At 42.1% G+C, this 22,154-nt stretch overlaps 1 protein-coding gene across 5 annotated transcripts in view; it reads left to right on the plus strand.

Moving 5' to 3' along the window:
- The window catches only part of LOC133482470 (uncharacterized), a 70,182-nt gene that overhangs the window by 24,430 nt on the left and 23,598 nt on the right, over nucleotides 1–22,154 (plus strand). For 4 of the 5 annotated variants that reach the window (XM_061782639.1, XM_061782657.1, XM_061782672.1 and 1 more), the window contains 16 exons: nucleotides 5,436–5,584; nucleotides 5,826–5,897; nucleotides 6,951–7,040; nucleotides 7,113–7,185; nucleotides 14,750–14,877; nucleotides 15,231–15,294; nucleotides 15,390–15,435; nucleotides 15,542–15,618; nucleotides 15,698–15,996; nucleotides 20,467–20,591; nucleotides 20,706–20,724; nucleotides 20,812–20,879; nucleotides 20,947–20,992; nucleotides 21,081–21,124; nucleotides 21,246–21,306; nucleotides 21,421–21,580. In XM_061782639.1, the coding sequence (XP_061638623.1) occupies nucleotides 5,436–5,584; nucleotides 5,826–5,897; nucleotides 6,951–7,040; nucleotides 7,113–7,185; nucleotides 14,750–14,877; nucleotides 15,231–15,294; nucleotides 15,390–15,435; nucleotides 15,542–15,618; nucleotides 15,698–15,996; nucleotides 20,467–20,591; nucleotides 20,706–20,724; nucleotides 20,812–20,879; nucleotides 20,947–20,992; nucleotides 21,081–21,124; nucleotides 21,246–21,306; nucleotides 21,421–21,580 (1,521 nt within the window). The remainder of the gene's footprint in view (nucleotides 1–5,435; nucleotides 5,585–5,825; nucleotides 5,898–6,950; nucleotides 7,041–7,112; nucleotides 7,186–14,749; nucleotides 14,878–15,230; nucleotides 15,295–15,389; nucleotides 15,436–15,541; nucleotides 15,619–15,697; nucleotides 15,997–20,466; nucleotides 20,592–20,705; nucleotides 20,725–20,811; nucleotides 20,880–20,946; nucleotides 20,993–21,080; nucleotides 21,125–21,245; nucleotides 21,307–21,420; nucleotides 21,581–22,154) is intronic. The other variant, XM_061782665.1, reaches the window with a different exon arrangement.

Genomic DNA, 22,154 nt, shown 5'->3' on the forward strand with positions numbered 1-22,154 from the left:
AGTTCTCATTGGATGGTGTTTAGTGTCAAATTATGAAATGAAGAAGAAGAAAGAAATGAATATATTTTGGGAATAAAGCTGTAACAAAATGTTTCCACTGTACTAGAAATTTGAGCATCTGCGCATCTGAAATATTTTTGTTGCATGAATGTAAACTCAGCCATTTACAATATGTGTCACCTGAAATGTACATGTAAATAGACAGTAAAAAAACTAAACAAAAAATGGATGTAGGCATTACTTTAAAATTGGGCATTTCGACATGCATTATAAATTCAGTCTCCTGAATCTTATTTGTTATGCTTACAAATGTGTGAGGACCGTTTGAGGAAAGCCTCTTTCACAAAAACATGTTGGACTTGTTGGATGCTGCTTTTAATTGGTGATTTATTTATTTTCTTTTATTAAGGTAAAACAAATATTCAGTTACGTAGCCCTGTGTGAAAAAGTAATTGCCACTCTTTTTAAATCATTAATTAATTGTGGCTAATCACAAGTTTTGGTTAATTTTCATTGATCACACTCAAGCCTTATCACCTCCGGACCTGTTCAATCAAAAAATCACTGAAACAGACTAAATCAAGTCGGACAAAGACAAAAGATATAAAAAAGCTGCAACAAAATGACACGATCCAAAGAAAATTCCGGAACAGCTGAGATGTAAAGTAATTGACATCTATCAGTCTGGAAAGAGTTACAGAAGCCATTTCAAAAGCTTTAGGAGTCCAGTGAACCATAGAGAGAGCCATTATCCTCACATGAAAACATGGAACAGTGGTGAACCTTCCCAGGAGTGGCCGGCCTTCAGACATTACCCCAAGAGAACAGAAATAACTCACCACCACCACAAAGGAACTCAGGACAACTTCTAAAGAACTGCGGGCCTCCCTTGCCTCAGTTAAGGTCAGTGTTCATGACACAACAATAAGGAAGAGACTGCGCAAAAATGACATCCATGGAAACTTTCCAAGGAGAAAACCACTGCTGACCAAAAAGAACATTAAGGTTTGTCTTAAGGCTTCTTTATACTTGCACGGGCAGCGACTGTGCTGACGTCACTGCGGCTGTCCCGCGCACAATTTGCCTTTATACTCGCGCGCAACCCACGCGCGCTATTTTGAAAATGTGCTGCAGTTGTCCTCCAAGTCGGGAGTGTCGCTACGGCTGGTATTGGCTAGGACACCACAGGGTGGAGTTTCTTCTGCATTTTATGGTCAATTCCGGTCGTAGTTTCCACCTTCACTGGCACTCCAGTCGCTGCGGAAATTTCACTCGAGGAGTTTGCTGACATTTGTGCATCTTTGTAATTTTTAGTGTTATCAAAAAGATGGACATACTTGTGCACCTCCTCGCACAGCCTCTCCTCAATTTGTTCCATGTTTTGTATTTTAAAGATGGCGGTATTGAGGAGCCAAAGGGAAAGCCGAGTACGTCATCACAGCATGTGACTAAAACGGACCAATCACGAGAGATGATCTCAGCGGCATTCTGCGCGCACCGACAATTTATGCTGTGTCAAATAGGGGCCGCATAATGGCCGCGTGGTCCAATGCGTCAGTCACGTGATGCAAAGTGGGCGCTGTCGCCCGTGTGAGCGTGGGAGTATAACGAGGACTTTATTTTTGCAAGACATTTGGGAGAATATATGGATTGACGAGATGAAAATTTAGCTTTTTGGAAGGTGTGTGTATCGTTACATCTGGCAAAAATGTAGCGTAGCATTTCAAAAAGAACCTGACACCAACAGCCAAACGTCATGGTGGTAGTGTGATGGTCTTGGACTACATTTCTCCATCTGGACCCGGACAACTTGCTGTGATTGTTGGAACCACAAAGTCGATCATCGAACTGCGACCTAGGGTGTCCTGGTGCCAAGTGCACGTGTGGACACCGTTATGCTTGAACATGGTGTTCGTTATGGCCAATCTGTGATGAGCACAGAAGTCCAATAACAGAACACCGCGCGGGTTCTGATCGGGGAGGGGCGTTCCTCCCAATCACGCCCTTCCAGGTCTCACTGTCATTGCCCACGCGAGCATTGAAGTCCCCCAGCAGCACAATGGAGTCCCCAGCGGGAGCTCTCTCCAGAACCCCCTCCAAGGACTCCAAAAAGGGTGGGTACTCTGAACTGCTGTTTGGTGCATAGGCACAAACAACAGTCAGGACCCGTCCCCCCACCCGAAGGCGGAGGGAGGCTACCCTCTCGTCCACCGGGGTGAACCCCAACGTACAGGCGCCAAGCCGGGGGGCAATAAGTATACCCACACCTGCTCGGCGCCTCTCACCGTGGGCAACTCCAGAGTGGAAGAGAGTCCAACCCCTCTCGAGAGGACTGGTACCAGAGCCCAAGCTGTGTGTGGAGGCGAGTCCGACTATATCTAGTCGGAACTTCTCGACCTCACACACCAGCTCGGGCTCCTTCCCTGCCAGAGAGGTGACATTCCACGTCTCTAGAACCAGCTTCTGTCGCCAAGGTCCCCGCCACCGCCCAGCTCACACTGCACCCGACCCCTATGGCCCCTCCCACAGGTGGTGAGCCCAAGGGAAGGGGGACCCACGTTACCCTTTCGGGCTGTGCCCGGCCGGGCCCCATGGGTGCAGGCCCGACCACTAGGCGCTCGCCTTCGAGCTGCACCACCAGGCCTGGGTCCAGTGAAGGGCCCCGGTGACCCACGTCCGGGCAAGGGAAAATGAAGTCCATTGTTTGTCGTCATCATTAGGGGTCTTTGAGCCGTGCTTTGTCTGGTCCCTCACCTAGGACCTGTTTGTCATGGGTGACCCTGCCAGGGGCATAAAGCCCCAGACAACTCCTAGGATCACTGGGACACACAAACCTCTCCACCACGACAAGGTGACGGCTCAAGGTGGGGTATATTGCAGCCATTTGCTAAAATAATTTAGTTTCATTTTTTCCTCATTAATGTACATACAGCACCCCATATTGACAGAAAAAAACAGAATTTTTGAAATTTTTGCAGTTTTATGAAAAAGAAAAAATGAAATATCGCACAGCCATAGGTATTCAGACCCTTTGCTCAGTATTTAATAGAAGCACCCATTTGAGCTAATACAGCCATGAGTCTTTTGGGGAATGATACAACAAGTTTTGTTGCAGAGTTGTTCTGAAGCCACTCCTTCGGTATTTTAGCTGTGTGCTTAAGGTCATTGTCTTTTTTGAAGGTGAACCTTCGGCCCAGTCTGAGGTTCTGAGCACTCTGGAGAAGGTTTTCATCCAGGATATTCCTGTACTTGGCCGCATTCATCTTTTCTTCGATTGCAACCAGGCTCCCTGTCCCTGCAGCTGAAAAACACCCCTTCAGCATGATCCTGCCACCACCATGCTTCACTGTTAGGACTGTAATGGACAGGTGATGAGCAGTGCCTGATTTTCTCCACACATGCCACTTAGAATTAAGGCAATTTCTATCTTGGTCTCATCAGAGACAATCTTGGAGTCATTCAGGTGTTTTTTAGCAACCTCCATGTGGGCTTTCATGTGTCTTGCACTGAGGAGAGGCTTCCGTCTGGCCACTCTGCCATAAAGCCCCGACTGGTGGAGGACTGCAGTGAAGATTGACCATGTCGCATCTCAATGTATTCCTTTCGCCTCTCAGTGTCCCACTCCTTCTTAGCTAACCTCTTTCCTTGTATGATTTCCTGTACTGTGAGGTTCCACCACCAAGTCTCCTTCTCTCCTTTCCTGCCAGAAGAAACACCAAGTACTCTCCTGCCTGTCTCTCTGATGACCTTGGCTGTAGTGGTCCAGTCTTCTGGAAGCTCCTCCTGTCCACCGAGAGCCTGTCTCCCCTCTTCCCGAAAAGCCGTACAACACTCTTCCTTTCTCAGCTTCCACCACATGGTTCTCTGCTCTCCCTCTGTCTTCTTAATCTTCCTCCCCACCACCAGAGTCATCTTACACACCACCATCCTATGCTGTCTAGCCACACTCTCCCCTACGCTACCTTACAGTCGGTAACCTCCTTCAGATTACATCGTCTGCACAAATCCACCTGCGTGCTTCTACCTCCCCACTTGTAGGTTACAATATGTTCCTGCTTCTACTGTAAAAAACTGTTCACTCCAGCCATGTCCATCCTTTTTGCAAAGTTTACCACCATCTGTCCCTCCAAGCTCCTTTCCTGGATGCCGTACTTACCCATCACTTCTTCATAACCCCTGTTTCCTTACAATCTGCACGACTCTCTCTGTCTGGAATGCTCAGAACTACTTCCTATAGCTCCTTACAGAATTTCTCTTTTACCTTTAGGTCACATCCTACCTGTGGCACATAATACATAACACCCTCAATTTCAAGTTTCAGCCTCATCGCTTGATCTGATACTCATAGCTAACTCTTCCTTTAAAATAACCCCAAGTCAATTTCTCTTCCCATCTACACCATGGTAAAATAATTTAAACCCTCCCTCTAAACTTCTAGCCTTACTGCCTTTCCACCTGGTCTCCTGGACACACAATATATCAGCCTTTCTCCTCATCATGTCAACCAACTCCTGAGATTTTCCTGTCATAGTCCCAACATTCAAAGTCCCCTACATTCAATTCTAGGCTCTATGCTTTCCTCTTCTCTTTCTGCCTGAGGACCCACTTTCTACCTCTCCTTCATCTTCGACCCACAGTAGCTGAAGCTGCAGGTTAACGGTGCCGGTGGTGGACATTGTTAACCCGGGCTATGACCGATCCGGTATGGAATTCTTTCGATGAACGCTCATATTTGTTTGGCAAGGTTTTAAGCCTTCCTGACGCAACCCTCTGCATTTATCTGGGCTTGGGACCGGCCGACAGTTTGCACTGGTTTGTGCCCCCCATAGGGCTGCATTTGCAGCATGATAACGATCCAAAGCACACCAGCAAGTCAACTTCTGAATGGCTTAAAAAAAAATAAAAAAAAATCAAGGTTTTGGACTGGCCCAGTCAAAGTCTAGACTTGAATCCGATTGAAATGCAGTCATGCCACTGCTGAAAAGGCTGTTCGAAAACCCTCTTTTCTGCTGAATTCAAACAATTCTGCAACAAATAGTGGGCCAAAATATCTCCACAGAGACGTGAAAGACTCATTGCCAGTTATAGAAAAAGCTTGATTTTCAGTTGTTCCTGCAGAGGATAGGCCAACCAGTTATTAGATTCAGGGTGCCATTACTTTTTAACACAGGGCTCTTTTTTTTTTCCTTAATCAATGAAATCACCATTTAAAAACAGGATTTTAAGTTCACTTGGGTAATAGTTGTCTATTTACATTTGTTTGATTATCTTGAACGTGAATGTGGGGAAATTATGCAAAAATATAAGAATTTGAGAAGGGGGCCCATTACTTTTTCACGGCACTGTACCGTCTTGGAACACTGTAATAAATATCAAGCTAATTAGGAAAATGTTTCTTGTCTGACTTGTGGTGTGTGTGTGTCCATTTCCTCCAGAGAAGGGGATGAAACAAATATTACAGTTAGAGCTGTCTGAAGTGGTCATGACAGGAAGCGTAAAAGGATCAAGTATTACCATCTTATTTTGCTCCAATTTGGACATCCTGCAGGCTGTTTCTTGCATCTATGGACACAGAAAGCACAAAGTAAAGTGGATACGCACATTCATAAACACAGTAACAGAAGTGTATTACACATAAGCTACTGTGTATACCTTGTATTATCCATAAGATACTGTCCACCAGTTGAAAAAAACATTTGTAATACATTTGTTACTAGGCTCATACTGTAAATGAATTTGATCTACCTAATTCATGAGTTGGCTCTACGTACAGTAGATCATTTTAAAAACGTTTGGAAATTGCATTAACAAGTCTCCTTCCCCAGCAAAACACCGTGGGAAAGACATCCGCTGTAAATATGACCCTTAACATTGCCATTGAAGAGGACAAATTCCAGGTAAATGACACACTCAACTCCACAATATTTGTAGAGCTAATGTTAAACAGCTAGAGGTGAGAAATAATTATTTGATCCTTTGTTGAATTTGTAAGTTCTTAAGGTTGTCAACGATGTCATTGAGGCTCTGGACTGGAAGAAATTCTGTGTAGCTCTGTTTTTAGACTTATCGAAAGACTTAGACACAGTTGACAGTTGCCACTTTATCGAAGTGTCTTCACAAGATTGGGCTATCTGGGCAGTCTGTTAAATGGTTCTCAAAATTACCTGGCTGGTAGATTTCCGTGTGTCCAGTCAGCTAGTTTTTCCAGTTTCCTCCCCCTACTGAAGGATGTACCCCAGGTTTTGTGCTTGGCCCTCTGTTTTTCCCCATTTATTTAAATTATTTGTAACAACCTGTCAAATGCTGCTCACCATTTCTATGCTGATGACAGTCATTTACTGGTCATCCTCTCGTGTTGTGGAAACTATGGAGTTCTTGCATTCTGGCTTTGATATTGTTCAGTCCCACCTTACTCATCTTAGGCTTGTGCTAAATGCTGACAGACCAAAATATATACTTAAAAATACTTTAATTTATTGCGATCTCTAATCTCTGTCATATAATCGCCCAGCCATAGCTGGTACGGTTTGTGCATTAAGCAGAACCAGCATGCCCTTCGATCTCAAGATGCCCTTCAACTGGTTGTCCCCAGAGTGTAAACTGAATTAGGGATAAGGGCATTTAGCTATGCTGGTCCTTCGGCCTGGAACAAGCTACAAAAAGATCTAAAATTGCCCGAACTAGTTACGCTAAGAAAATGTAAAACATTTTTAAAATATTACGAAAACAGCTCGTTCACACGCCCGCGACCCTAGTGAGGAGAAGCGGCTCAGAAAATGGATGGATGGATATATATATATATATATACATATATACACACACACACACACACATTTCTAAGCGAAGTGCAAAGCAGGGATCAATAGTTACTCCTCTATGAATAGTTACTCCTCTATGTATAGCTGACAGCTCAGACTAAAATGTGGTGGTGTGTGGTCACTCCCGAGCAGAATTTTGTCCCAGAGAGTCAGCTGTCCCTTCGTGAGGATGACAAAAACACAGATTCCTTTCTTGGAACAGCACAGCTGACATCTTTACAAGTAACTTTTTGTACTTTATAGAGTTCTGTGTTTTTTATGAATTGACTCTCAGTCTTAATCTTTTCTATCCAGGTCCCAGCCAATATGCTTTCTGGGTTGACCACCTTTAGCAACAGCAGTTCAAAAGGTGGCATACATAAATCAGGTATGTGACACTACAATGGCGTGGGAAACTTGATGATCGTCGATGACCTGATTGCCCCAGCAACAGTAGCATATAATTTATGGCCATAATATTAGTTGCACCAAAACAATTTAGACATGTCTTCTTTTTGATCTAACTATTATGCAATTCTACACACTTAACTACAACCACAGTAAACAGTATACCACAGTATGGTATTAAATTAATAATTCCTTATTCATGTCAAACAAAGGGGGGGGTCACCGTCGCTGTCGTCATAGGCTGTTTCGTACTCCTTGAACGCTGGCAGCTAGATCCATTCCACACATCCACCATCCACACACAGATGCAATTGTGAATATTTTTCCGTGGCGGACTAATATGCGGCCTGAGGTTCCACCTGTGCGCTGAGGACCTGGTTTGGGTAAGTCACAGGAGTTGACGAGGCCAGAAAAAAACTTAAGCAGCTTCTGCTGTTAAGAAATAAGTTTGTCGAAAGTTTTCTCTGCGTCAAGTGACATGATGATTGCTTTCAGATTTTTACACACGCTTATTAAATTTAATAGACGTCTGACATTATTTGTGTAATTTCTACCTTTAATGAAACCTGTCTGGTTATCAACAGGAGTACCTTTTCAAGTGTCGCTGCAAGGGCTTTCGAGATAATCTTGATATTTAGATTCATCAGTGGTAAGGGAGATAATTATCCAGGAGAGTGGGGTCTTTGCCTGACTTTAGTAGTAATTTAATTGAAGCTGTGTTCATATGGATACTTATTTGACCTTTATTGTTTATATCCTTGACTGTCCTGAAAAATAGAGGTGGCCAGAAATGTTTAATGAATTCCAGGCGCTCTTCCCGATCGCATATATTTTAATGCATTATGTAATTCTGTGATGGTAAAAGGAGCTTCAAGACTGTCTTTAATTTCTGAATTTAATTGAGGAATGTTAAGATCTTAAATAAAAGTTTCAATATCTTTTTGGTCTGGGTTGTTCGAAGATGCATGTAAGCTGCTATAATAATTGTAATATATTTCATTTATTTCTGTCGGTGACTGTGTACAGCGTCAGTTTGAATCTTGAATGGTTGTAATTCATTATTTTTCTTTATTGCGCTGAAGTTGGTTTGCAAGAAATTTCCCTGATTTATCATTGTATTCATAGTTATTGTATCTTAACTGTTGTAGAAAATCTGTTCTTTTTGATGAGATGACATCTGATTGGCGGCACGGTAGACGACTGGTTAGAGTGTCTGCCTCACAGTTCTGAGGACCAGGGTTCAATCCCCGGCCCCTCCTGTGTGGAGTTTGCATGTTCTCCCCGTGCCTGCGTGGGTTTTCTCCGGGCACTCCGGTTTCCTCCCACATCCCAAAAACATGCATGCTCGGTTAATTGACAACTCTAAATTGCCCGTAGGTGTGAATGTGAGTGTGAATGGTTGTTTGTTTATGCGTGCCCTGCGATTGGCTGGCAACCAGTTCAGGGTTTACCCCGCCTCCTGCCCGATGATAGCTGGGATAGGCTCCAGCACGCCCGCGACCCTAGTGAGTAGAAGCGGCTCAGAAAATGGATGGATGGATGGATGGACATCTAATTGATGTTTTGCCTTTTGAAGTTGGTTTCTGAGCGTATCTGGCAGATTAGTTGCATATTCTTCTGTGAGACGTTTAATTTTTTCCTCCATTTCATTTTCTAATTTTAGTTCTTGTTTTTTCTTGTAGGAAGAGTATGGTATGATTCGACCTCTCATTATGGCTTTCCCGGTTTCCCACACCAGAGATGGGGATATGGTTGGGGAGTTGTTGAATTTCAAAAAATCATCCCATTCTTTCCTCACAAAAGAATCAAAGTCCAGGTCCTACAATAGGGATATGTGAAACCGCCATGTTGGTGGGGGTCCCAGATTTGACTCAATTTTCAGGTTGAGAGAAATTGGTGCGTGGTCACTAATGATTGGATATATTTTGGAGATAATCTTTGAGCTGCCGAATTGTTTTACGAGAAAAATGTGTATTCTCTTTTTGTACGGTTTTTCAGCCTCCATATGTCAACAATACCAAAGTCGTCCATATACTGCTCTAATATATTGGCACATTGTGGGTGATTGCTATTTTTGAGATTTGAGCGATCAATAAGAGGATTTAGTGGAAGGTTAAAGTCGCCTCGCGTGATAATTGTAGAATTGGCTCACAAGTTAAGCAAGTGTGAAAAGAGTGTGTGAAAAAAGGCTGGATCATCTTTATTAGGAGCGTGTACATTGACAATTGTGTATAGTTTGTTAAATATTGTAGCCTGTACAATTCTGTATCGGCCATCTTGATCTGCTACTGTACTATTTATTGTAAAAAGTAGTCTTTTATGAACTAGTATTGAGACTCCTCTTTGTCCAGTTATAAAAAGCCGAGATAGCCTGAGTGAAATTAGAGTCAACGATGGATTTTTCTTCTGAATCAATAAGGTGCGTTTATTGTAATAGGAGGAGGTCCGTTTTTAATTCAGTGATATAATCCATAATCTTAATTGTTTTTTCCTGCGATCGAATGCCATTGACATTCCATGACACGAAAGTTAAGTGTGACATATAATGGCTGTGTGTATGGTCATTTTAAATAGATTGGGTACTATGCATTCTTTGTTGTTCTTGTTTTGACAGTTTTCGGGAAATTGTTTTGGTATTGTGGTGACAAATGTTATTTAAAGAAGGTGATAAAGAGGATATATTTATTAAGTACAGCAAAGCCAGGGTACATAGAAGGGTAGCAAACAAACATAGAACATAGAAAACAAAAATTAGTGATAAGGGGTAGTTGTTTGTAGTGCACAAGGAGAGTTTTGTGTGACTCGTGTGTTGAGTGTGTGTGGAAACAACCAGAGCAAGAAAACAGTCAGAAAGGAGTGAGAATTTATACTGGTGGCATGCGTGATTCCGTTCTTTTGTTTGTCTAAGCAAAAATGGAAAGAATGAAACAAAATACAATGCGCTTTTGACAGATTAATGACAACCGGTCAGAAGAAGTACTTATCTAGAAGAGCCAGGGCGTGACATTGGCATCACGAAACTGTTGGCCGCCGACGTATAGCTCGTCGACAATCAGCCACGCTCGTTTGCCATTCTCACGGTGGTTCTTCATCATCAGGTACAAGATTTTACGCCTCTCGTTGATTTTCTTGGGGAACTGGTCGTTCTTTCCAAAGTCTGTTTGAGCTCACAACCTTTTGATTTCACGAACACTTTTTGTTGAAAGTGTTCAAACTTTGCAATGATGGGACATGGTCGGTTTCCTGGACGAGAGCTTCCTAATCGATGAACACGTTGACAGGTAATCTTGTCGACTGTATCTTGACCGTGGACATCATGAACTTTTTAATCTGCGCCTCGTGGTCTTTCGGTGCGTTTTCTGGAATGCCCGAGAAAATGAGATTGTCGCGCATGCTTCATGACTTTCATGATGTTATATTCCAGTCTCAGAGTTTGTAGCTCCGCTGACGTTGACATCATGTTTGATCGGAGCGCAGCATTATCTAATTGTAGATCCTTGACCTGTTGCTGTGTGAACTCCAAGCTGTTTCTGAGTTCGGTGATCCCTTGGCGAAGTACGTCGAGTGTAATTAACAATTTTTTGTCGATTGAGAGGAGGACACTAGTCTGCGTCTCTGTCGAATGAAGTAAATCCTCTGTCAAAGTCGAAGAAGCTGCCTTTTTTCTCTTCAGCGGCTGCTTGGCGCTGGAGCTGCGATCCTCCGTGACAGACGTGTTGGCGTTGACATAGCTACGAGAATCTCAAATGGCTCTCTGTGAGTTACCGCTATTAGCGAGGCTGGTGAAGGAAAAGTGAAAAGAACGAAGCGAAAATCTGCCGCTGAAAAACGAAAAAAACTATGAAAAGAGAAATTGTCTTGAAATAGCTTCTTTTTCCAGCTCTATTCATAAGAGGGAGTGTATCCTTGTGCAACCAGATTTATTCTTTTTTATCCATCCATCCATTTTTTTATACCGCTTATCCTGTTCAGGGTGGCGATTTCTTTTATTCATTTATTTATAAAATGTTATTCAACCTTTATTTAACCAGGTAAATGACCAGCTGAGACAGCATCTGCTTTGTAATGGTGACCTGGCTAAGAAGACAGCAAGTTGAACAAGTCCAAGTCAATCACATACAAGATTATTTCAATTGTTTATTTCACCTCTCCTCTCAAAAAGATAAAATAAATAATAAAATAAATGAATAAATTTGCGCAAATTCGTTGGTGAAGCAAACGAAGTGATGAAGAAGTCATGAGTAAATTCAGCATCGAGGAAAGGAACTTGGAGGGACAGATGGTGGTAGACTTTGCAAAAAGGATGGAAATGGCTGTAGTGAACACTTTCTTCTGGAAGAGGAACATAGGATGACCTACAAGAGTGGAGGTCGAACCACGCAAATGGATTACGTTTTGTGCAGACGATGTAATCTGAAGGAGGTTACTGACTATAAGGTAGTGGTAGGGGAGAGTGTGGCTAGACAGCATAGAATGGTGGTGTGTAAAATGATTCTCATGATGAGGATGAAGATTAAGAAGACAGAGGCAGAGCAGAGAACCATGTGGTGGAAGCTGACAAAGGAAGATTGTTGTGCGGCTTTTCGAGAAGAGGTCAGACAGGCTCTTTGTGGACCGGAGAAGCTCCCAGTAGACTGGAGCACTACAGCCAAGGTGATCAGAGAGACAGGCAGGAGAGTACTTCATGTATCTTCTGGTAGGAAAGGGGAGAATGAGACTTGGTGGTGGAACCTCAAAGTACAGGAAATCATACAAGGAAAGCGGTTAGATAAGAGGAAGTGGGAAACTGAGAGGACTGAGGAGAGGAGAAAGGAATACATAGAAATGCAACGTAGGGCGAAGGTAGAGGTGGCAAAGGCCAAACAAAAGGCATATGATGACATTATGCCAGGTTGGACACTAAAGAAGGAGAGAAAGATCTGTACAGTTGGCCAGACAGAGGGCTCGATATGGGAATCATGTGCAGCAGGTTAGGGTGATTAAGGATAGAGATGAAAATGTGTTGACTGGTGCCAGTAGTGTGCTGGGCAGATGGAAAGAGTTTTTTGAGGAGTTGATGAATGAGGAAAATGAGAGAGAAGGAACAACAGAAGAGGCAAGTGTGGTGGACTTGGAAGTGGCAATGATTAGTAAGGGGAAAGTTAGAAATGCATAAAAGAGGATGAAAAATGAAAAGGCAGTTGATCCTGATTACATGTGGTGGTATGGAACCATCTAGGAGAGCTGGCTGTGGAGCTTTTGACCAGCTTGTTCAACAGAATTCTAGCGGGTGTGAAGATGCCTTTTTAATGGAGGAAAGGTGTGCTGGTGCCCATTTTTAAGAAAAAGGGTGATGTGCAGAGCTGTGGGAATTATCAAGAAATAAAGTTGATGAGCCACACAATGACTAGACTCGGAACAAATGTAAGTATTTGCAAGCAACAGTATGGTTTCATGCCTAGAAAGAGTACCACAGATGCATTATTTGCCTTGAGGTTGTTGATGGGGAAAAGTACAGATAAGGTCAGAAGGAGCTACATTGTGTCTTTGTAGATCTAGAGAAAGACTATGACAGAGAACCCAGTAGAGGAACTGTGGAAATAAGGAGTGGCAGAGAAGTATGTTAGAATAGTACAGGACACGTATAAGGGCAGCAGAACAGTGGTGAGGTGTGCTGTAGGTGTGACAGAGGAATTTAAGGTGGAGGTGGAACTGCATCAGGGATCAGCCCTGAGCCCCCTCCTTTTTACAGTGGTGATGGATAGGCTGACTAATGAGGTGAGACTGGAATTCCCGTGGACCATGATGTTCGCAGATGACGTGATCTGCAGTGAAAGCATGGAGCAGGTGGAGGAACAGTTAGAAAGATGGAGGAATGCACTGGAAAGAAGAGGAATGAAGAAAAGTGGTGAAAAGACAGTGGTGAGGCCAGCCGTGATGTATGGATTAGAGGCAGTGGCACTGAAGAGACAACAGGAAGCAGAGCTGGAGGTGCCGGAAATTAAGATGTTGAGGTTCTCTCTTGGAGTGACCAGGTTGGATAGGATTAGAAATGAGCTCATCAGAGGGACGGCTAAGGTTAGATGTTTTGGAGACGAAGAGAAAAGAGAGACGAAGATAAATGAGAAAACACACAGTTGTGCTCATGTTTGATTACCCAGGCAGAATTTGTAAGATGGGTACAATTATTTCAAGAAAACATGAAGGGCCAGGCGAAACACATTTAATTTTATTTTAATGGGGTTCAAATTAAACGGTCAAACATTTCAGAAAAGCATTAACCATTTAACAAAACATAACCATAAATAAATGAATGATGGTTGTTATTCAGTCATCAGTCATATTTAAAAAAAAAAAAAAAACAATATTTCACAAATTCTGCCAGAGTATGTACACTTATGAGCACAACTGTACAGATATGCAATCATCCGTATCCCTGTCATATTGGAATGTAAGTGTAGGCTACAGCTTTCGCATGTCACCATGTTACAGTGCGGACATTTTCAAAATATAATATATTTTTAAAATTAAATTATAGGTTCATATATTATGTCCACATTTGAAATAGCCTAGCTTCATTTCGAAAAAAATATCAACCATTCCTTTAAAAAATGACTTTTTAACAAACTTGTTGTCAGTTTATGCTAATTAGAGCCTTTAAATGAGCATCTTTATAAGACGTAAGTTAAATCGAATTCAGCGTGGCCAATTACATTAGGGTTTGAATTTTTTTATCGTAATGTTGAGAAATAATGAAGTCATACTGTTTTACTCTAATTTGAAGGCACTTTTTGACCAGATTTTCTATAGTTGATTTCACATGAGCGTTCTCCAAAAAGAATTTTTTTTTCCCGGACATAAAGCTCAATTTCTCCTGAATCCATCATCCAATTTTCAAAATTCTTGCTGCGTTGTTCTCACGTTGACGGTGCCATTCCAACCAGACTTTGCATTTTGACAGATTATAATTTGTAGGAAATCTTGTTACGTTGCTACTTATATGGATGGCGCCAACGAGGATGTCATGATTCTCGGGTGATCTGGTTAGCACATCTGCCCCACAGTTCTGAGGTCCAGGGTTCAAATCCAACCTTCCTGTGTGGCGATTGCATGTGCTCCACTTGCCTGTGTGAGTTTTTTTCAGGTATTCCGGTTTCCTTCCATGTTCCAAAAACATGCATGGTAGGTTAATGGAAGACTCTAAATTGTCCGTAGGTGTGATTGTGAGTGCGAATGGTTGTTTATAGTATGTCCCCTGTGATTGGCTGGCAACCAGTTCAGGGTGTACACCGTCTCTCGCCCAAAGTCAGCAGGGATAGGCGCCAGCGCACCCGTGAACCTAGTGAGGAAAAGCAGTTCAGAGAATGGATGGATAGATAGACATTACATATCATATTGGAATGAAACTACATATTTTTCACAAGCCCTAGCTACTGGTATACGTTGAATGTAAAATTGTTTTTTCACAATGCGGTCCATGGACTTTTGACAAATATTTTTTGGGGAAAATGCGCATTATAGACAAGAAATTACGTTACTTACTACTGCCTTTTTCTGTATGTTAGACACTTTAGCAGAGAACAAAGGGAAACCATGCCTGGAGATGTTTTGTGCTTCTGATAGAAAGAAGGGTGCTAACCTGGCAGAACAAAAGACCACTGATGAAACCCTCAAATGTGTCATGACCAAGCAGGTATGGTTTTAATATCTACCGTTAATTAAATTATTGCATTCCTGAGTGGTAATGGGAAAAAAAATTACAAGTAGTGAACACTGCATGTTGTGTACCTTCTTTGAGAGGGACAACACATTTTTGCACTACCTCCTGAGTTATGCCCCTTGTATGTACTGCACGTATATATTTCGCAATAGTTGATTTAACGTAGAATTGAATAAATGTTATTCAAGCAGGTGCATGTATAATTCTTTACTGTGAAGACAGTAAAGAAATTTGATAGGACATTTCTTCCTATCAGGTGGTTGTAATTTAAGTGACGATAGGTGTATTTACTCAAACTGTAGTGCATTTGTTTGCTTGTCCTATAGAACATACCAGTAGTAAGAGAATCAGAAAGGATCCTAGCAGGACAGGGTACAGACCATTCTCAGGGTAAGTAATTGCCACGCAGCTCAGTCACAAAAACAATAATGCACTTTTTACGTATAAGAGAAACATTACTCACTCACTCACACGTCTTCTTCTAGAGTATTATTTTGTGCCCGACACCCAGCCTTTGACTGAGAAAAAAATGTAAGGAATAAAATAAAGCTCCCTAGTTATTGCACATGTTTGATGTGTTTATAGGGTATATGTGATACAGTGTATGTCTGTTAATTCTTCTGTATTCACCTTGTAGGTCTCAGAGGAACAAACTGTCAGTTTTGGAAATATTCAAAAGGCCTACACAAAAGAACAATCCTATGCGAAATCATGGTAATCAATCTGCACACATGGTGTAATTCCTATAAGATAATGTATTGACTCACAAAATCCGTCTTTTACTATATTCCAGGCCCACGTAGGAGAAAGCAGCTCCAAAGCAAACCTTCTCTGCACCCACAACAGGTCATCAAGGAAAGAAACACAGCGTTTGCACATAAAGAAGTTGCCGCAACCATGACATTGATCTCTGATCAAAAGAGCTCTAAAGAAAATATATCGGGGTGCTCATATGATTTGGTTCTGCATACTCCCAAAGAGCTACAGGCCCAGGGAAAACTTGACCAAACAATGAGCAGAGGCAGGCAGCCATCGATTGCATCGTCAACGAAAGCATCTACATCCAACCAGGAAGGAAATTCAAATAATAAGGTATTGTTTTATATATATATATTTATATATATATATATCATACATGCAAGTCCCCATCACTGACGTCATAGGCTCTTTCGTACTCCTTGAACGCTGGCAGCTAGATGCATTCCACACATCCACTATCCATACAGAGATGTAATTGTGAATATTACTCCGCGGCGGACTAATATGCGGCCTGAGGTTCCGCCTGTACGCTCGAAGTCACAGCAGTTGACGAGACCAGAAAAAAACTTCTGCCGCTTCTGTTGTTATTAAGTCACGGTACAATGATCTAAATGTCACTCGCTACTTTTATTTATCAAATGTCGCTTATTTATCAACTATTTCATGTGCAAGACTACAACTTCGACTTCCGCATCTGGCGCCATCCATTTTAAGCACTAGTGACGTTTAAGTCTAGTTCACCAATCAAACGACACAAGAAAGTTACATGACCTCACACAACGTCCTCCATTGGGCTTCCCAGATATAGGTATTCACAATAGATAAGCCTGCCCCGCTGATACGTGGCGGCCCTGTTGGAAAGGCTGTCGTTACCATGAAGGCAATGTCTCGCTACTCTTATGTACATTTAGACGAACAAAAACAACAGGTTTCATCTATTGTAGTATTTGTCTGGCACTGTCTGCCCAAGCGTGGATATTTCAGCTCACTTATAACTTGATATAACACCGTGCATTAAATTGCAGATGTTTTTTTTGTAGTTTTGACTGTGCATACACACACACACACTAACATCAGAATTTGTACATTCACATTTGATTTTGTAATTTTTTCTTTTTTAAAATTGATGTTCATGCTGTGGTAAAAAAAATCTGAAGTTACTCACTATTTACTCAGTACTTGAGTAATAATTTCACTGTGTACTTTTTATTCTGAAGTCATTTTTTGGAGGACTACTATTTACTTGCGTCACATTATTATCAAGTAACAGTACTCTTACTTGAGGACAAAGTTTGGCTACTCTACCCACCTCTGGAGCGGACATCCTCTATTGCTACTCTTACGTTTAAGCAAAATTTTTGCTCATCAGATCAGCCAGTGTGGTATTTGCTGCGCTGTTCTTTTGTATTTTCGCGTTGAGGTGCTGCGGGTTGTGGCCCTGGTTGTGGTCCAAAGTGGAACCGCAAAGCACATGTAACATCGGCGACAAGAGCTGATTCGCTAGTACAGTTCGTATTAATTAGGAAATGAGGCTACAATTATATAGTTTACTGATGTTAATGTTAAATGTTTTAAGCGACGGAGCGCTGTTAAGGATTATGTCACAACACAGAATGAACTAACTTCAAATTTAGAAATGGCCAATAATCAGAATCATCTTTATTTGCCAAGTATTTCCAAAAAACACACAAGGAATTTGTCTCCGGTAGTTGGAGCTGCTCTAGTACGACAACAGACACTCAATTGACAGAGAACACTTTTGAGACATAAAGACATTGACAAAAACAGTCACTGAGCAATAAAGGGTTGCTAGTTATCTGGTAATTCCGGTACATTTATTTTTTTTTTTTTTGACAATTATGCAAAAAGATGCAGAGTCCTCCAGCACTTAGAGCAGTTTGAATGACTAATATTGCAATAGTCCGGTGCAATGACCATTGTGCAAAGGGCGCTGAGACTTCAAGGAGTGTATGGGGTTTAAAGTGACGAGTAGTGCGATAATCTGGCACAATGTTGATTGTGCAAATGTTGCAGATACTCCAGATGCTACTCTGGCATGAGTAGCCTGTATTGGTCAATAACAGATATGCAGATAGTGCAGCGTGGCGAGACAACTACAGTGAGTGCACGAGTAATATATAATTTGCCCCACAGAAATGTGACAACGAACTCAAGTCAAAAAATTGCCAGCATGTTGTAATGGAATTGTAGGTTAGGTGTTTAAGAAGTTGATTGCAAGAGGGAAGAAGCTGTTGGAATGTCTGCTAGTTCTAGTTTGCATTGATCGGTAGCGCCTATCTGAGGGAAGGAGCTGGAAGAGCTGGTGACCGGGATGTGGTGGGTCCAAGAGGATTTTGCACGCTCTTGTCTTAGTTCTGGCAGCGTGCAAGTCCTCAAGGGTGGGTAGGGGGGTAACGACAATCCTTTCAGCAGTTTTGATTGTCCGTTGCAGTCGGAGTTTGTCCTTTTTTGTAGCAGCACCAAACCAGACTGTGATGGAAGAGCACAGGACTGATTCGATGACCGCCATGTAGAACTGGCTAGAACAGGGCTGCACGAGGTATTGTACGGTATGCGTTTTTTAGCGTAATATAGCAGTGGTCTAAAATGTTTTTTTCCCTGCTAGGACAGTCGATGTGCTGCTTGTATTTAGGGAGTTCGTGGTTGAGTTTAGCTTTGTTAAAGTCCCTGAGAATAACGAGGGGTGAGTCCGGGTGTTTTTTTTCAATTTCGTTGACTTGTTCGGCAAGCGTTAGCAGTGCGGCATTCGTGTTAGCTTGAGGCGGAATATAGGCGCCAGCCAGAATGAATGATACAAACTCACACGGCTAGTAGAATGGCTTACAGTTCAAAAACAGCGACTTCAAATGCGGGCTGCAGTGTGTGCTGAGGTCCGTGACGTCCGTACACCATTTTTCGTTGATATAGAAGCATATCCCGCCGCCTTTTGTTTTCCCCGATGATTCCATGTCGCGGTCTGCTCGGTGAAGATTGAAGCCGGGAAGCATGACGGCGCCATCGGGTACAGCGTCGCAAAGCCAGGTCTCCGTAAAGCACATGGCGGCGGAACGTCCGAAGTCTTTACTTGTCTTTATCAGGAGATGAAGCTCGTCCATTTTGTTGGGTAGGAAGCGTACATTCGCGAGGTGGATCGACAGGAACGCCAATCTGTATCGTCTCTTGCGGAGTTTCACCTGGATGCCGGCTCGCTTCCCTCTGTGGCGTCGTAACAGAAAAATATTGTACTTAATATCCATCCATCCATTTTCTGAACCGCTTCTCCTCACTTGGGTCGCGGGCGTGCTGGAGCCTACCCCAGCTACCATCGGGCAGGAGGCGGGGTACACCCGGAACTGGTTGCCAGCCAATCGCAGGGCACATACAAACAAACAACCATTCGCACTCACAGTCACACCTACGGGCAATTTAGAGTCTCCAATTAATGCATGTTTTTGGGATGTAGGAGGAAACCGGAGTGCCCGGAGAAAACCCACGCAGGCACGGCGAGAACATGCAAACTCCACATAGGCGGGACCGGTCCTCAGAACTGTGAGGCTGACGCTCTAACCAGTCGTCCACCGTGCTGCCTTGTACTTAATATTTTCCTGGAAAATGCCTTTGGGATTAGCCTTTGAACTTGGTAATTGTGAAAAATGAAGTGAAACAGACAATGATTTTAGTCAATTATTTTCCAGAATGAGTGCTTAAAGAGGAGGATGCTAGAGGCCAGAACAAAAAAAAGCAAAGAAATGAGGCAAATTTAATTTTAATCTTACATTTGTACATCAACATGTACTTGAGCGCTGTAAATAAGTTTTTCTGTGTGAAGAAGATATATATATATATATTTTTTTTTTTTCCTTGTTGTACTCTTTAGAGTCTTCCAGATTGCTTAATTTATGTTAAAATAAAAAAGATTCTCTTCGGGGGCTCGGGGGATCCCCTCAGACCCCCCCCCAAAGTGTTATGTTTGTTTTTTTTGTCTAATTTTTCATCCCTTTGGTGTTTGCATGTCCGCTCTCGTATGACATCAGACAGCCATTTGACAGAAAATACTTTGGAGACATAAATAGATAAAAACAAATGGAGCAGAGACTTCAAGAAATTTAAGCAGTTTAAAGTGTGTAGTAGTGCGACAATCAGGAACAGTGTCAGTTGTGCAAATGGTGCAGATACTTCTCAAGCACATGAGTGGCCACTATTGGTCAACAACAGATATGCAAATAGTGCAGAGTGGCGAGACTACTTCAGTGAGCGCACGAATAATGTATAATTGCCCTGACAGAGATGTGACAACAATCTCAAGACAAAATTGGCAGCATGTTACATTGGAATTGTAAATTAAATTATTAAGAAGTAAATGGCAAGAGGGAAGAAGCTGTTGGAATGTCTGCTAGTTTTAGTTTGCATTTTTCGATAGCGGCTACCCGAGGGAAGGAGCTGAAAGAGGTGGTGACCAGGATGTGGAGGGTCCAAGAGGATTTTGCCCGCTGTTGTCTTAGTTCTGGCAGCGTGCAAGTCTTCAAGGGTCGGTAGGGGGGTACCAAGAGGGTCCAAGAGGATTTTACCGTGAACACAAACACCTGATGGATAAAGAGGCACATATTCTTTTCACAGGAGTTGTGAGTTAAAAGCACACCATCCTTATGAATAACTCATATTTCATACATTTGTAGGGTGCACAGCAAAATTATGACCAATCAGAAGTTGTCCATGTTTAAGTTTTACGCGCCTTAAAGAACGATTGTTGTAGATAAATCAAAGCTTGTGAGATAATGGTACCTTTGTGTTTTCTTCATTTAGAGAGATAACGTGGCTGCAGGCAACATGGTGAAACTTATCTCAAGCTATTACACCACGAACAAGCAATCCAAGGAAAAAATTGGAAGGATACCTCAGAGCTGGATTCCACCTAATCAAGTCAGCAGGTACACACACTAATGATCATCGCCTTAATCTCTGTTGTTCTACAAGGGCTTGTCGTAGACCGAATGCATGCCTCTAATTTGATTTTTGCCCTTGTTTTTGTCCTCAACTATCAGCTTGCTTTCCACTGGTAAAGTAAGTAACCACTACTTTTACTGTTTTATTGTGGAGAGAAGCCTTGCTATACCTTGATTTGCTAAAGATTATTTTTACTTGCTATAGAAAAATACACAAGCAGTAGATGTAACCAAATCCCACAGTAAGATCACATCAATTTCTGCAAACAAAAGGTGATAACATTCAACAGAAACATTGGCGTTTTGCATTTAGGTTTTAATGCTTTTTTCTCTTTTACAGAAAAGATGTTTTTGATTTCAGCACTGATGAAGCATTCAGTGTCGGGGTAAATACTGTATTTTTCGAATTCATGATATCTAAATGCAACATTATTGGCTTGTAACCCCAGTGTTTCCCACGTTATGTTTGTTTAGAGAACGTACCATACAGTCCTTGGAAAATCTGCCACATCAAACAAGTATGTCCAATTGTTGGCTGAATTTGGACTAGCATATTTCTATATGATTAATGAATAAAATAGAGAATAAGAGTTTATATTAAAATGGATCTCATTTCATGATACATTTGTTAACTGGCAGAGGCATCTGTGACCCTTCATTACACCTTACCACAGCCTGGACAGGACAACTGGCAGCAAAGGTATGTTTCCATTTTTTGTCACATGATGTAACTCAGTATTTTTGCGTATGATGAATAAAAAAGTGACTATCATGAACACAACGTATTAGTGTGGGTGTGACCTGTATATTGTAGGAGAAGCAGAATGAAAAGAAGCATCTGTTCAGTGGCACGGACAATACCAGCTCTCCAGATGCCATCTGGGTGACAGAGTCAAGCAAGAAAGCCCAATGCAAAATGACATATGCCCGCAGACAACCAATCAGACCCAAAGCATTTCAGGCCCATAATTCAAGTAGAATATTTATCTTGCTCCAAATCATATACATTGGTGCCTTGAGATATGAGTTTAATTAGTTCCATGACCATGCTCTTATTTCAAAACACTCATTAAAATGAAACCAAAAATTTTTTAAACATATTTTTAAAAAAGAAAGGTAGTTGTGTTGTAAAATATAGGCATAAAACATGATAGGAGAGAGTATAAAGATATTAACTGGTTTTATGAAGTGTAATCAAGCCAAAGGTCTCATACACGCACACAGATGCTGAGGATTCTTTTCCGTGCCTGTACCTTTAAATGTGCCCTCTCTCTCTCTCTCTCTCTCTCTCTCTCTCTCTCTCTCTCTCTCACGCACTCACACACACACACACACACACTCTGTAACCACCAACCTATCTCCCGCTCTTCCTCCTAGTTCTCGCTCGACCCCGCCCTCCCCTGCTGCTGGAGCATGAAGGCTTCTGTGTCCCATCAGTGGTGCTGTTGTTTTTTTATAGTTAGTTTTAGGCATGAGAAGATATCTGATTCGGACGGTACGATAAGCTTGAGCAAAAATACCCCAAAAATGTTCAAGCTCCAAAATCGA

The sequence above is a fragment of the Phyllopteryx taeniolatus genome, chromosome 1 (genome assembly GCF_024500385.1).
Source record: "Phyllopteryx taeniolatus isolate TA_2022b chromosome 1, UOR_Ptae_1.2, whole genome shotgun sequence".
Classification (NCBI taxonomy): domain Eukaryota; kingdom Metazoa; phylum Chordata; class Actinopteri; order Syngnathiformes; family Syngnathidae; genus Phyllopteryx; species Phyllopteryx taeniolatus.